Genomic DNA, 16,046 nt, shown 5'->3' on the forward strand with positions numbered 1-16,046 from the left:
AGAGTTATTTTTCAAGACTGGAGGCCTGGTGATCAGCCATGTGCCGCAAGGATCAGTGCTGGGGCAATTATTGCTCATCATTTATATAAACAATGTGGATGAGAATATAGGCAATATGGTTAGAATATCTGTGGATGACATCAAAATTGGCAATATAGTCGAGGGAAGATGATCAACTAAGAGCACAGCAGGATCTTGACTAACTGGGCAGGTGGACCGAGGAATGGCAGATGGCGTTTAATTCAGATAAATGCATGTTGCATTTTGGTAAGACAAACAATAGCAGGAGGTACACAATTAACAGTTAGGCTCTGAAAGCGTCGAACAAAGAACTAGGAGTTTGGCATGCTTAGCTTTAGCAGTCAGAGAACACAGTACTGGAGTTGGGACATCACGTTACAACTACACAAGAAATTGTTACGGCCACATCTAGAATACAGTGTATAATTTTGGTCACCCTACAGTAAGGAAGCTGTTATTCAACTGGAAAGGGTTTAAAACAGATTAACAAGGATGTTACTAAGGCTGGAAAGTTTGGGTTATAAGCAGAGGCTGAATAGGATAGGACTTTATTCCCCCTGGAGCCCAGGAGGCTGAGGGGTGGCCTTATAAAAGAGATTTAAAAGCACAAGGGGCATTGATAAGGTAAATAGCCAAGAACTTTTCCACAGGGTAGGGAGTTCAAAACTACAGAATATCGGTTCAAGGTGGCAAGAGAAAGATTTAAAAGGGATCTGAGTGGCAACTTTTTCCACAGAGATTGAAGTGTGTCTGGAATGAACTGTCAGAAAAAGTGGTAGAGGCAGGTTAAATGAAAACATTCAAAAGACATTTGGACAGATACACGGATAGGAAAAGTAGAGTGATATGGGCCAAATGCAGGCAAAAAGGACTAGTTCCGTTTCAGAAACCTGGTCAGCATGGATCAGTTGGGCTGAAAGACCTATTTCGATGCTGTGAGATTACAATTCTAATTGATCACAGCTGGATAGTGTAAGTTGGAAACCACTGATTATGAAGAAATAAAGAGTGTGAAAGGAAACAAAGAAAGCAAACGCTTAAGAGAGTTCTCAATAATTAGAAGAGGTATAGCAGGAATAGAGTTGAAAAAGTGAGATGGTCAAACAGATTTTGTTGGATGGTAACTTGCATAAAACTGTGCTAAAAACCTTGTACAAAGCAAAAGCAAATGTTTCATAGGATTCACTAACATTAACATGCTAAATGGAAAACCACCTCAATTCTGAATGTTAAAAAATCACTCATTTAAAACGGCATTAAAGACTCTCAGTATTGAGTCCATGCTTCTAGCAATTAGGCGTGTTCCGTGACACCAAGTTCATCTGGCATGTTCCAAATAACTTGTCCACAACAAACTGCATATTTTGGAGCAAAGCGATGGCTTAATGGCATTATTGCCAGTCTATTAATCCAGAGACCCAGTAAATATCCAGGGGACCTCAGCTTGGATTCTACCATTGCAAATAGTGAATGTGAAATAAATTCAAAGGAAATTCTGGAATTAAGAGTCTAATGATGACCATGAAACCATTGTTTATTGTCAATACACCTATCTGATTCTCTGTAGAGGGAAACTGACTGGTCTGGCTGCCATGTAACTCCAGATCCACAGCAATGTGGCTGACTCTTAACTGCCCTCTGAAATGGGATAGCAAGCCACCTAGGCACTCTAGACACGTCGAGTCTTAGACTCAAACAGCATGGAAACAAACTCTTTGGTCCAACTAGTCTATGCTAACTATAATCCCGAACTAAACTAGACCCACCTCCTGTGTTTGGCTCATATCGCCCCCAAACATTTCCTATTCATGTACTTATCTAAAAGTCTTTTAGACATTGTAACTATAGCCACATCCACACTTCCTCTGGAATTTCATTCCACACAAACCACTGCAAAAAGAAAAAAATTGCCTCGCACATTTTTTTTTTCCAAACTTTTCTCCCTCTCACCTTGAAAATGTGCCCGCCAGTCTTGAAATCCCTCATCCTATTGAAAAGACACCTGCCATTCATCTTATCCATACCCTTCATTAATTTGTAAACCTCTACAAAGGTCACCTCTCAATCTCCTACGTTCCAGTGGAAAAAAAGTCCCAGCCTAACAAGCCTCTCCTTAAAACTCAAAATTCACCAACCCCAGCAACATCCTGTTAAGTCTCTTCTGAACCCTCTCCAGCTTAATAATATCTTTCCTATAACAGAATGACCAGAACTGGAAACAGTATTCTAGAAGAGGCCTCACCAACCGTCTTGTACAATCTCAACACAACGCCCCAACTCTGATATTCAAAAGTCTAAGCAAAGGCAAGCTTGCCAAATGCCAACTCCTTATCTATATGTGATACAAACTTCAAAGAATTATGTACCTGAACCTCTAGATTTCTCTGTTCTACAACTACCCAAGTCCTTACTTTTCACTGTAAGAGTTTTGTCTTTGTTTGTTTTACCAAAATGCCAGAAAGGATAAAGTTTTTCTTTGGTGGATCACATGGCATCAAAGACACAAGAAACAACAAAGCCAGCCCATTTTTAAATTCAGTTTTGGCAAGTGAGGATCGCTAAATGGGCCAGCATTTAATGCCTGTCCACAGTTGCCTTTGAGATGATACAGGGCGAGCTGTCTTCTTAAACAACCTTCTTAGCTGCAGTTCAAATGCTGCATGTAGACCCACAACACCCTTAGAGAGGGAGCTCCAGGATTTTTACCTACTGACAGTGAAAGAACAGCAATATATTTCACAGTCAGGATGGCGAGTGGCTTGGAGAGGAACTTTAACACAGTGCATCTGCTGCCTTTGTCTTTCTAAATAGAAGTGGTGGGGTCGGAAGATGCTACTCAAGGATCTTTGGTTAATTTTTGCAATGCTTCTTGTAGATTGTACACAATGTTGCTACTGAGCACCAGTGGCAGAGGAAGTGGATGCATGTGAATATGGTGCCAATCAAGCAGGCTGTCTTGTCCCAAATGGTGTCGAACGTACCAAGTATTGTTGGAGCTGCACTTATCCCTGCAAGTGGGGAGTATTCCAAATTCCTGACTTGTGCCTTATAGATAGTATATAGCCTTTGGGGAGTCAGGTGGTGAGTTACTTGCAGCAGTATTTCTACCTCTGACCTGCTCTTATAGCCACTGTAGCCACTACAGTTAAGTGGCTAGTCCGATTGAGTTTCTGCTCAATGGTAACTCCAGGACGTTGATGAAGGGGGTGTGGTTCAGTAACAGTAATATCAATGAATGTCAAGATTAGATTGTATCTATTGGAGATGGTCATAGTCTGGCATTTGTGTGGTTTATTATTATATTAGTATTATTCCCCACCCGTCAGCCCAAGCCTGGATATCTTCAAGGACTCATTGCAATTTGAACATGGAATGTTTCAGTGTGAGGAGTCACAAACGGTCCTGAACACTCTGCAATTATTGACAAGTATCCATTTCTGACATGATGGAGGGAAGGTTATGATAAGATAGCTGAAAACAATTGGGCCCAGGACACGACCAGAAGGAACTCAGATGTTGTGGAGCTGTATTGACTGATCTCCAACAACCACAATTGTCTTGTATATCAGTCAATGACTCCAATCAACGGACGAATTGGTCTTGTTTCACAGTTCCAGTTTTGCTAGGGCTCCATAATGCCACTCACTGTAAAGTGCAACCTTGACAGAGGGCTGTCACTCTCGCCTCACCAAAGTTGTCCCTTACTGTTATCTAAATGTTAGTGCCAGAAGTTTTCTCTCAGAGTAATCAAGCAACAGCCTAACATCATAATATTCACAGAATCAAACGTTAAGATGTCCCAGAACCACCATCATTAGCCATGGATACATTCTGTCTCAGAGTGGTATACAGTTGAGAGTGAGTTGCCTTGGGTGTTTACAGTATTGAATCTCGATATCATGAAGTCTAATAGCACCAGGTCAAACATGGGCAAGGAAGCTACCTGCTGATTACCGCATACCGTCCTCCCTCAGTTGAAGAATCAGTACTCCTCCATGCTGACAACACTTCGAGGAAGCACAGAGGGTGGCAAGGGCACTTTGGATGGGCTAATGTCAGCTCCCACTACTGATAGCGCTGTTCAGATCTGAAAGGATTTTGGTGACAGGTGAGGTCTACAGTAGGTGGTAAGGAAATCAATGAGACGGAAAAACATACTTGAACTGATCCTTGCTGAACGCCCTGCCACAGATGAAAATATCCATGACATCACCATGAGTGACCATCACATATTTATTGTAGAGACAATGAGTTACACCTTTGTGTTGTGCAGCATTATTAGTGTGCTAAACGGGGCAGACTTCAAACAGATCCAGTAACTCAAGTTTGAACATCCATGAGATGTTGTGAGCTGTCAGCATCAGGATCATACTTCAGCACAATCTGCAACCTCATGGCCAGCATCTCTCCCACTCTACTGTTAGCATCAAACTAGTGGATCAGCCCTGGCTCAATGAAGAGTGCAAAAGGGCATGCCAGAAGCAGCCAGATGAGACTACATCTCAATGAAACGTCAACCTTGTGAGTCTGTAAAGCAGTCGTACTTTCTTGCCAAACAGCAAGAGATAGCCAGAGCTCAGTAATTCCACAATTTGCAATCCTGCCACATCTAGCCATAAATAGTGGTGGATAATTTAATTCAACAGAGGGGACAACTCCACAAATATCCCCATCTCAATTCGGTACAAAAATAAAGCTGAAACATTGGTTAACAGTCAAGTGCTGAGAGGATGATCCATTTCTCAGTATCCTCAGCATCACAGGTGGCAGTCTTCAGCTAATTTGATTCACTCCACATGATATAAAGATCAGTCGAAAGCACTAGGCATTGCAAAGGTTGTGGGCTCGGACAGCATTCCAGCAACAGTACTGAAGACATTTTCTCCAGAACCTGCTGCACTCCTAGCCAAGTTCTTCTGACGCAGCTGTAGCAGTGGCATCTAACCAAAGTGGAAAATTTCCCAAGCATGTTCTGTACACAAAAATAGGACAAACCAAACTCAGCCAGTTACTGCCCAATCAGTTGACTAAAACATCAGTATAGTGATGGAAGGTGTCATATTAGGTCGTACTTAGTCACCAACCCCAGTTTGAGCTCTACCAGGATAACTGAGCTCCTTACCTTAAGTCTTGGCGCAAACATAGACAAAAGAGCTGCACTCCAGATGAGGTGAGAGTGAACATCCTTGACAACAAGGCCACTTCTGACAGAGTTCGGTATTGAGGAACCCTAGCAAAACCAGAGGCAATGCAGTCAGTGTAAAACGCTCCACTGGTTGCAATCAGACCTGGTGTAAAGGAAGATGACTCAAGTTATTGGAGGTGAATCATTTGAACTTCAAGCATTCTATGGAAGACATCCTCATGGTAGTGTTCTAGGCCCAAATATATTCAACTGCCTCATCAACGAACGTCCCTCCATCCTAAGATCAGGATTGGGAATGGCCACTGACGATTCCACGAATGTTCAGCACCATTTGCAACTCCTAAGATACTGAAGGAGTCCATGTTCAAATGCAACAAGACCTGAACAATTTTCAGGGTTGGTCTGAGAAGTGGCAATAACATTTGCCAAGCAATGACTATAGCCTGTAAAAGAAAACTACAGCACCTTGACATTCATTGGCATTACTATCACTGTCTACACCCTGAGGACATTACTGTAAACTAGAAACTCAACTGGACTCATCATATAAATACAGTGACTGCAAGAGTAGGTTAAAGGCTAGAATTGCTGCATGACTGAATATATCCCACTTGTTTGGATGAGTGCAAATCCAACAAACTCAAGAAACGTCAACACTATCCAGGATAACACAGCCTGTTTGACTGAATTCCAGAGTCGCACATCCAAAAACATCTACACCTTCCACCACCAAAACTCAGTAGCAGCATCTTCAAAACACACCACAGAAATTCACCAAAGCCCCTGACATAGCACCATCTAAGTCAGCAGCTATTTTCATTTCAGAAAAGAGCAGCAGATACATGGAAACATCACCACCTGTAAGCTGCCCCAAGTCCCTCACCATTCTGGCTTGGAAATATATTTCTATTCCTTCAATGTCTTTGGGTCAAAATCCAGAAATTCTCTCCCTAATGGCATTACAGGTCTACCCAGAGCACATGCGCTGCAGTGCTTCAAGGCAACAGCTCACCATCTTGTCGAGGGCAACCTGGGATACACACTAAATGTTGGCCCTGCCAGCAACGCTAAGGCATGAGGAAGGCATTTTTAAAATGCAGTTTCACACTTTGGTACTCTGATTTCAATAATGGTATTTTAATCACTATTTTCCATTTATTTTTTGGGAAGCACCCTATGAAAGTGATATTACTTTCGGACTAAAGATCGTTTTGAGTCAGTTACTTGGATACTGTGTGCATCAGAAACAATTTAAATTGCTGCAGCAAATGTAAGGCGGAAATAACAGATAGAGGGTCCTGAGCGCAATAAACAAATCATCCAGATTTATGGAACATCGAAAATCTTGATCAGGTGCTTTCCTCCATTGTGGCTCATTGAGCTTATCCTGACCCCTAACATCGTTATTTAACCATGATAAAAGAGAACAAGTCATGATTACAGGAACATATATAAAAAAAATCACAGAACAATTAGTTGCAAATTATACCATATCAGAAAAAGAGCACAGAGGAAATATTTACATGGCAACTAAAACTATGCTTAACAACTGCAGAAGGCTGTAACCACAGAGCTGATCAAACCCAGAGATACCCGACACCAGCAAACAAAACTTGCACATGCTCAGCTGTTTCCAAGTCATTACTGCAATTTTATTTTATTCAATGTAAACTTCAACTAAAAAAAACAAATTTACAAGATTTCAGTGACGCTGGTAAGGCAATGTTTCATGCCCATTCGGAATTCTGAAATTACTGATGGTGGATACTCTCGTTGCAGTACTTTTGGCAACAGCTGTACTATGGTGTTAAGTAGGATGCCTTCAGATATTGGCCAAGCAACAATGAAAAATAATAGCAGCACATGTTCAAGTCAGTTTGATGTACGACTTAGAAGGGAGCACAGACTAAGCTCTCAAGATATGTACTTGATTGTCTGCATTTGCAAGAGATTTCACGAGATACAGATCACAAATGTACATAATCCCTGTAGTGTGGAAGCAGGCCATTCAGCCCAGTAAGTCCATGCCAACCCTGCAAACAGCAGACCCAAACTGCCTAACCTTACATTTCCCATGGCTAATCAACCTAGCCTATACATCTTTGGACTGCGGGATGAAACTGGAACACCTAGAACAAACCCATGCAGCCACGGAGGATGCACAAGCTCCACACAGTCAGTTGAAACTAGGCCCTCGCACTGAGAGAGCAGTGCTAAGCACTGATACACCATGTCACCCAATGATCCCATTCTGATTTACCCATTTGGAAATAATCTAGCCTATCGCCCTCAAAATGCAGCTCAATAATTTACTGCCTCATTCAAATGTTGAAATGATCTGTCTTCTCCACAGATACTACTGCATGGACCTTGAATTTTGTCTCTTACCTAGCATCAGGAGCATTTCTTACCCTACACAGTTTATTATCTTCTTGCTTCATTCATATGTATGTTAAAGAGTTAACAGCAATGAAATAGCATTTAACATACACAGCATTTGAGCAGATACCAGGTGAAATTTTTACCAGTTATCAGAACAAACGAATCTCAATTTCTAAACAAACAGATAAGACACTCTTACTGACTAAAACCCAAAACAATTATACAAGTTGAAAAGAGAAAGCGTTTTAAATTTCACTTCTAAAAAACTAAAGATTCACATGAGAGCCACAAAACTGAAACGCATTTGACTGCACGCCCCACCCACTGAAATGACTGACATGTTAAATTAATAAGTAGTTAATACCCTTTAGCTCATAGAAACTCCACCAATGATTTTTTAAAAAGCTGTTATGCAATGCAGAGATGTGTTCCAGTGTCCAGTGCTGGATGCCAGAGCTGGGGCACTTGCTCAATATTGTTTGTACCTAATTCTATCAAGGGGAGAATTGAGCATTTTAAATAGAGAGAATGAATGTGGTTAATAATCATAAAATATTGCAATATAGTTGTCTCTGAAATCTATAAGATGCAGAAACAATGATATGGTCAGACTGGAAGATTTACACTTAAATGGAGACTCTGTTTAAAGATAACACTAGATTAAAGAATATGGAGAACGCAGCTTCAGAGTAAAGCAATTGGAGGATCAGCAAAATTTAGCGCCAATAAAAAAAGCTGTCACTTTGATCGTGCTCTAAATTTAAATGCCAAATATTTAAGATTCCTAAAGAGTAAATCGGGAAGCAAAGTTTTTCTGGGGGTGAGGAGACAGTTGTGGGGGAAGCACTGGGCGGGAGAGAGAGTTTAATTAGTTATATGTAAAATAATATTTCTCTGGATTATGTATTAGAACGAGAATTGAACTTTAATTAGTGTACTCCAAAATGATTGCTTCTGGGGCATTAAATATCTTCTGTTTTAAAAAAATTATGATGATTTGTGGATGCGTTGCTTAGATCTTTAAACTTCGTTTCAAGGCTGTTGAAAACGTCAACTGCAGCAGAGCTGCACAACAAATAAACAACACCTCCTGGAAATTACTGTGTAAAACTTTATGGACTAGCATAGTAAGTACACACGATTCAAGCTTGTTCCTCCAGACTTGTGGCTTTTGCAAACATTCCAAGGATGTTATGCCATCGCAAGGCATTTTTACTTAGTCCGAGAAAATGCTAAACAACTCCTAAACACATTAGAAATCTCTTTCCTTCATATTTAATTGAACCTTTTCATCCGTTGCACTACCAGCCTCAAGTACACTTCAAGTAAGAATGCATTACATTCATTCAAACATCTCTTACAGAACTTCAGCATTTTAGGAGTCATAAAGATATACAGCACAGAGACAGACTCTGTCCAACTCGTCCATGCTGACCAAACAACCTAAATAAATGTAGTCCCATTTTCCAGCATTTAGCCTATATCCCTCTTAAGCCTTCCTATTCATATATCCACCCAGATGCCTTTTAAATATTGTAATTGTACCAGCCTCCACCACTTCCTCTGGCAACTCATTCCATTCATGCAGCACCCTCTGCATGAACACAGAAATAGTAATTTGTTCAACAGACTGCGCTCATCTGAACTAGCACCTCTGTGTAACATATACCCCTCAACCAAACTCAGACTGCCTGGTTATTTAACTCATTTATGAAAAATGTTGTGCACAAGTTGATTGTCATGTTTCCCCTATGGTATAAAAGGTACTTAATTAGCTGTGCATTACTTTCAGACATCTTGAGATCATAAAAGCACTGCAAAAAGGCAAGCTTTTTCTCCTATGCTGAACCAAGGGATAAGGTTTTAACCTGGAATATGGAAGTAAACAGTGGAGCAACAGAAAATATTCTCTTCTAGTTTCCAAATACAGATAAAATGATCTCCATAGAAATCACTTTTGAGGTTAGAGTTCTTCTCATCTATACACTGACATGTTTCCATGTGGTATTGTAGACAGGTGAGAATATTTCAGCCAGCTGATTTGCTTCACTCTCTCTCGTTTATGCACGAAAAGCCTGGTGCAGGTTACTAGATAGTAATCAGAAAGTGAAATTTAGCTCATCTCCGGGCCTTGTAGTAGAAGATGCAAATTTTAAACATATGCAACAAAATTTGCTAGTTCATGAATGCAACAAGCCATAAAATTAAACAGCTCCCTGACTGGATCCTCAAAAAAAAGCAAATGGATTTGATGAAAGGAAACATTGAAAACATTTATTAGGTTGATCACTACTTGTTGGAGGGAAAAACTGAGTTAATTGTTTCAAATCAATGACCTTTCATCAGAACTTCAGAAAATTTATCTGAGAAAGTTTAATTTGTTTGCTTTCTGCAAATGTTGCTAGACCTAAATATTTCCAACCCACTTTTATTCCAGATTTCTAACAACCACAGTTTTGAACTGTGTAAGAATACATTAATCTAAAAATCATCAAGAATTAGTCCCACTGAATTGAGATCCGCTACATGACATCAAAAACATTCACTCCTACTTAGTAGGTACATTTCAGAGGGGAGCACAGGCCTTAAGTATTTACTCACATACCCACAAAATTGAACCAAGTGCAAATTTCCTCATGCATAGTACTCAGAAAACATTTTATGCAAATACTACTAAATCTACCAGCATGTATGGAGATGGCATATAACTGAAAGCCACGATTTCAGGGCCTAGCATGTTGAAGCATCATATAGCATGTTAAAAACAGTTTCTAATGCTATAAATGAGATTACAAAATTATACACAAGATAGGCCATACTCACCCCCTTTATTTCCATTTTCTTCATCCTAACAAAAAAAATTACAATTATTTATATAATATCAAACAACAGTAATGCTTAAGTGGATTTAAGCCCACAAAACATAATAAACTAGTATTCTAAAAAGTACAGCATTGAATTATCAGGGTGTGTTTCCTACAATTCCCCACTCAAGTCAGATCTTAGATTCCTTAATGGCAGACCTGCATAAACTAGATGCCACGACCTTTATCATTAAGTGAAACCAGAGGACAAGTTACTTGGATGTCTACAAACAATTATCAGCTAACACAAACAGCAATGGCACAAATTCTGGAAAGATTTGGTCCAAATATACTGCCATTAGATTCAAGTAGTATTATAAATAGATTAAGTGAAAGGAAAAAATCCTTGTGACCAATAAATTTTAACATAAGTAAATGAGATAATCTAGTCTGGATCTAAAGAGGTCATGTTATAAATGGTGAAAAGCGAGAAACAAGAGGCTCAAAAGAGACTCAGGGTTCCAGGGACACAATCATCATGACATCACAAGCATGTACAGAAAATAATAGAGCTAGGACTTTGCATCACATTTGAACACTGCACAGCTGAGCACTACACCCTAGGACAGATAAATTGGTCTTGCAAGGAAAGAAGAGTAGAATTACCAGAAGGCACATGGACTCCCATGGCTAAAAATACAACGAAAGATTACATGAAATGGAGTTTTATTTACCAGCATTTAGAAATTAAAAGATTAATTCATTTTCGGGACAAAGTTTCAGGATTTTAACTCTGTGATAATGAAGTTTATTTTCAAGTCTGGAAAGCAAATGGCTCCGAGGAGAACTTGGAAGCAGTGATGTTGACATGTATTTTCTGCCCTTTTCCTTCTAGATGGTAGTGGTCATGGGTTTTTAAAAAGTGCTGGAGCATTGACGAATTTCTGCAGTGTATCTTCCGATCAACAGGACGATGACAATGGAGATTTCAGTGAATATCAAGGGGTGATGGTTAGATTCTCTCTTGTTGGAAATGGTCATGGCTTGGTACTTGTCTGGCACAAATGTTAGTTGCCAGCCGAAACTGGATGTTGTCTAGGTTGTCCTGCTCTTGGACATGGACTGCTTCTTATCTGAGAAATAGCAAATGGGGCTTAATATTGTGATCACTACTTGTGATCACTGGCAAACATCCCCACTTCTGACCTTAGGAAGAAAGCTCTTTGATGAAGCAGCTAAAGATGCTTGGCCCTATGACAGTCCCCTGAGGGACTGCTAACAGGTAGTCCTGCAACAACTATTTTCCTTTGTGCCAGATATGACACGAGAGTTCTCCCAACCACGATTCCAACTGACTTCAGTTTTGCAAAGCATTCCCTGATGCCACATACTATCAAATACAGCCTTGATGGTCAAGGACAGTCACATTCACCACACCTTTAGAAATCAGCTCTTTTGTCTGTATCTGACATGAGGCTGTAATGAGGTCAAGAGCTGATTGGTCCTATATGGAAGCAGAAATCGCTAAACAGACCTTTAGCATTGTTAATGACTTTACTGATGGAGAGCAGATCTGCAAAGCTGGTGACTGGAGATAGTGGTGGTGGTGAATTATCCACTCATCCCTTCCAACTGAAGATTGTTACAAATTGAGATGGAGTATGATTCTGCTACTGCCGATTGTACAGATCTAGCATCTCATAGCTGGGCATCCATGAGCTACAGTGGGCAAAGTTGCTAGATAGTCTATCCCATTTAGCATGGGAATGATATCCTCAAAGTGAAAATGGGACTTCGGTTCAGATGCGCAATGATTACTCTTACTGATCCGGTCATGGAATGGTGCATCTGCAGCAGGCATACAGGTGAGTGTAGGTCAAGCATGTTTTTCTCTCTATCTCTCACCACTTGATGCAAAGCCAATTGAGCAGCTATGTCTTTTAACACTTGACCACTTTGGTCAGTGAGGTCCTGTAGACAAAGTCCCCTCACTCAATACATTCCACACTCTTGCTGCCCTCAGTGCATCCTTGAGTAGCGTTCAACATGGTGACTTTCTGTTTCAACAGCCAACTCATATGGTGATAGCATTGTGTGGGATATTTGTAAGATATAATTCTGTCAGTATGATTATGTCAGGATATCGCTTGACTAGCACGTGAGATTGCACTCCTTATTTTGGCACAAGCCTCCAGATATTACTAAGGACCATGCAATATCAACAGAGCTGTCTTTTCTGTTTGCCTTTCCAGTGCCTTAAAATGGATGTCAGGCAGCCCATATGATTCATTCCTTTCTTTAGGCTCCACTGCACTTGTTATAGACTCACTTGCTAGACCATTTCATAAAGAAGTTAAAGAGTCAAACACATATAATTGAAATTTAACCTATTTAGGGGAACAGGTTAGTTACACAGTGGGAAACTAAACCACAAAGGGATCATCAAAAGAAATCAGAGCCAGACATTTCAGGACGAAAACTTAAAAATCCTTCTATAGGAGTTAAATTCTCTCTTGAAAATGGCAGTTGATGCTAGATCAGAAGCTTGTTTTAATTCTGAATAAATTTAGATAAATTATAGGGATCATTGGAGAACGTTGCAAAGACAGGTATTTGGAGTTAAACCGCAGAGTCATCATGGCATCAACAGCCACAGTAGCTTGGGAAACTAAACGGCACGTTATTTTTCCCCCCGACATTCACAACATTTCTCTCATTTTAAAACAAAACCGAGAAGCTACATTAAAAGGAGATAACAGGAACTGCAGATGCTGAAGAATCAGAGATAACAAGGTATAGAGCTGGATGAACATGCTGCTTGGCTTGCTGTGTTCATCCAGCTCTACACCTTGTTATCTCAAGCTACACTAAGGAAGCATTTTTTTCCTACCTGAAGCACACAGCCCTCAGTTGTGATACTTCATGATCTAAAACAGAAATCAAAAAACACTAAGGGTGGCATGGTGGCTCAGTGGTTAGCAGTGCTACCTCACAGCGCGAGGGGCCAGGGTTCAATTCCACTCTCGGGCGACTGTCCGTGTAGAGTTTGCATATTGTCATGTCTGCGACAGTTTCTGCCGGGTGCTCCGGTTTCCTCCGACAGAACAAAACTAAGTGGATTGGCCAGGCTAAATTGCCCCACAGTATTCATGGATGTTTAGGTTAGGGGCATCAGCTACAGGAAATGCAGGGTGGACTTGTTAGGCCGAGTGGTCTGGTTCCGCACTGTTGGATTTCTAAGGAACAAAAGTATAAGTGCAATGGTGAACACTTAAAAGAACAAAGGACTTTCCAATTGGACCCATAACCTGTGGTTTAGACAGAAGAACTGCTCATATTCATTCTGAAATGATTCATAAATAGAAGCACCACCTACCATGGATGCCAATTTTGACAAATACCAAGACTGGCAAAAAAAAAATCAACTGACATCTGACTTATATCAGGATACTAAATGAAGTACATGACACCTGAAGAAGCTTAACCTACAAAAACAACTGAACCCTCAACTAGAAAGTGGAACAAATGGTTTCTTTCACAATTGGTAAAATCCTCAAGCTTTAAATAACAACAAAAATGTTTAAGGTATTTAAATGAAGCTTTGAAATGCTGTGGATGCAAGCATCACTGTTGTTGAATGAAAGATTAATTTAAGACAACCACAAATTACAAAATGTTTCAATGTAGAAGCACAGGTTGGCATACAACTTGTATTACAAAAATTAGATTATTTATTCCAAAAACATTGTGTTATATTCTGATCTTAGTGCATACAAATTGTTAACACTTTTCACCTTTACAGTAAGTTGCTTAAAAAACTTTCCACAGTTATTTAAAATTCTATTCAATGGATTTTCAGTTATTGGCATAACCTTGTTTAATTAAAATTCTAACAATACAAAAATAAGTTTTCTATAAAAGAGTTTTGGTAAGTAACACATTTTGATTTCACTAAAAGCTGGTGATTATTTTAAGTATCTAACCTTTATGTTGGTATGCACCACTGACTCTGGGGGGTAGACAATGAAGTGTCTCAGCGTAAATCCAAAACCTTGTGAATTTCTTCGTAGACTAATAGTTTTTGGGCCTGGCCATGAGAAAATGTCTTCCACCAATGGAGAGATGGTCTCAACTTGTCGACTTCCATTCTTCTTATTTTTTCCCTACAAAATAAAAACAATTAAGAATGGGAAATAGCAATTTTTACCATAATACAAATAAAGGATCATTAAAACATTTACAATAGAGACGTTTTCCTTCTGAATCACAGAATCATAAAATCCCTAGTGTGGAAACACGCTAAAATCAGCCCAAAAAGTCCATACCGCCCCTCTGAACAGCATCCCACCCAGATCCATTTCCCTAATTTCCTCACGTCTATCCACCTGACCTAAACATCTCTGGGCACTATGGGCAATTAAGCATGGCCAGTCCACCTAGCCTGCATGGGGAGAACATGCAAATTCCTCACAGACAGTTGCCCGAGGCTGGAATCAAACCCAGGTTCCTGGCACTGCAAGGTAGCAATACTAACCATTGAGCCACCATGCCGCCCTAAATATAAGTTTCTTTCTCTTCTTGGCCATAGGTAAACATTCACTGCAGATTCAGCAGTTTTTTAAAAATTTCCCTTATTGCAAGAAGTGTTACATATATTATTCCAGATCTGGAGACTGATGTCTGTTGTTTATCAGAATTCTCATTTACGCCACAACTGCTAGAATAGGAATATTAACAAAAGAAACAAAAAAAGAATATTCTGATACACTTTTAGCCTTGTACACATCAGAACAATTCACAAGTATACGTAAAGGGGGAAATAAACAGTATTTACATTGCAGTGGAGAAGAATGCTGATCGGTTGACTTTCAAATTAATCATTAATCATCCATTCCTCAACATCATTTTACGACCTTTCATCCCTCATCCCAATATTATAGCCTAATGGAGATTGCAGTAAACTTTTATTTTGACATGCATGTGGAACAAACGTTACTTTGTCACTTGTCAGCCTAAACCCACATTATCCATGTCATGCTGTATGTGAGCTACAAGCTGCTTCAGGAGCAGAGAAATCACAAATAGTGATGAGCATTTGTTGAGAATTGCACAATGCTCCCAATTCTGATCTGAATTCAGATGAAGGGAAGGTCGATGAGGAAACAGCTGAAAGATGGTTGGTTCTAAAACACTCACGAGAGGAGGAACTCCTCTAGTAACGGCCCGAGACTGAGCTGACTGACTTGCAACAACTACCATCTTACTTTGCGAATTGGATTCTCCAATTCCTATTGGCTTTGTTAGAGTTTTGTTACAGCTCTTTGATGCCATTCTCAGTCAAATGTTGTTGTGAAGACAAGGGCTGTAAACTCCTACCTCACATCTATAAATACAGCTTCATCCACATGAGCAAAGGAGCTGAATGAGGTCAGGAGCTCTCTCATCCTTTGTAATATTCCCAGAATGTTATCACATCCCATGGCATCTGCAATAGCCAAACAGCTTCCAGCTATTTCCTGATACCGTACAGAGTGAATTGGATTGGTTGTATACTTGCATCTTTGATGCAAGTCACCTTAGGAAAATCTTCAGTCATGTCTTTTGCACTAATATGCTCAACTTCTCCAATGAAGATGGGAAATTTATGATTCTTCCGGTTCCTGTTAGTTGTTTAAATTGTCCACCACCAATCA

The 16,046-nt window shown here is 39.9% G+C and overlaps 1 protein-coding gene across 3 annotated transcripts in view; it reads right to left on the reverse strand.

The window, feature by feature from the left end:
• LOC125461846 (rho GTPase-activating protein 21-like) overlaps nt 1-16,046 on the reverse strand; it is a 238,652-nt gene that overhangs the window by 137,937 nt on the left and 84,669 nt on the right. For all 3 annotated transcript variants that reach the window (XM_048551133.2, XM_048551142.2, XM_048551150.2), the window contains 2 exons: nt 14,337-14,516; nt 10,373-10,397 (listed from right to left, as the gene is read on the reverse strand). In XM_048551133.2, coding sequence (XP_048407090.2) covers nt 10,373-10,397; nt 14,337-14,516 — 205 coding nt within the window. The remainder of the gene's footprint in view (nt 1-10,372; nt 10,398-14,336; nt 14,517-16,046) is intronic.

Source organism: Stegostoma tigrinum, chromosome 2 (assembly GCF_030684315.1).
Source record: "Stegostoma tigrinum isolate sSteTig4 chromosome 2, sSteTig4.hap1, whole genome shotgun sequence".
NCBI classification, from domain to species: domain Eukaryota; kingdom Metazoa; phylum Chordata; class Chondrichthyes; order Orectolobiformes; family Stegostomatidae; genus Stegostoma; species Stegostoma tigrinum.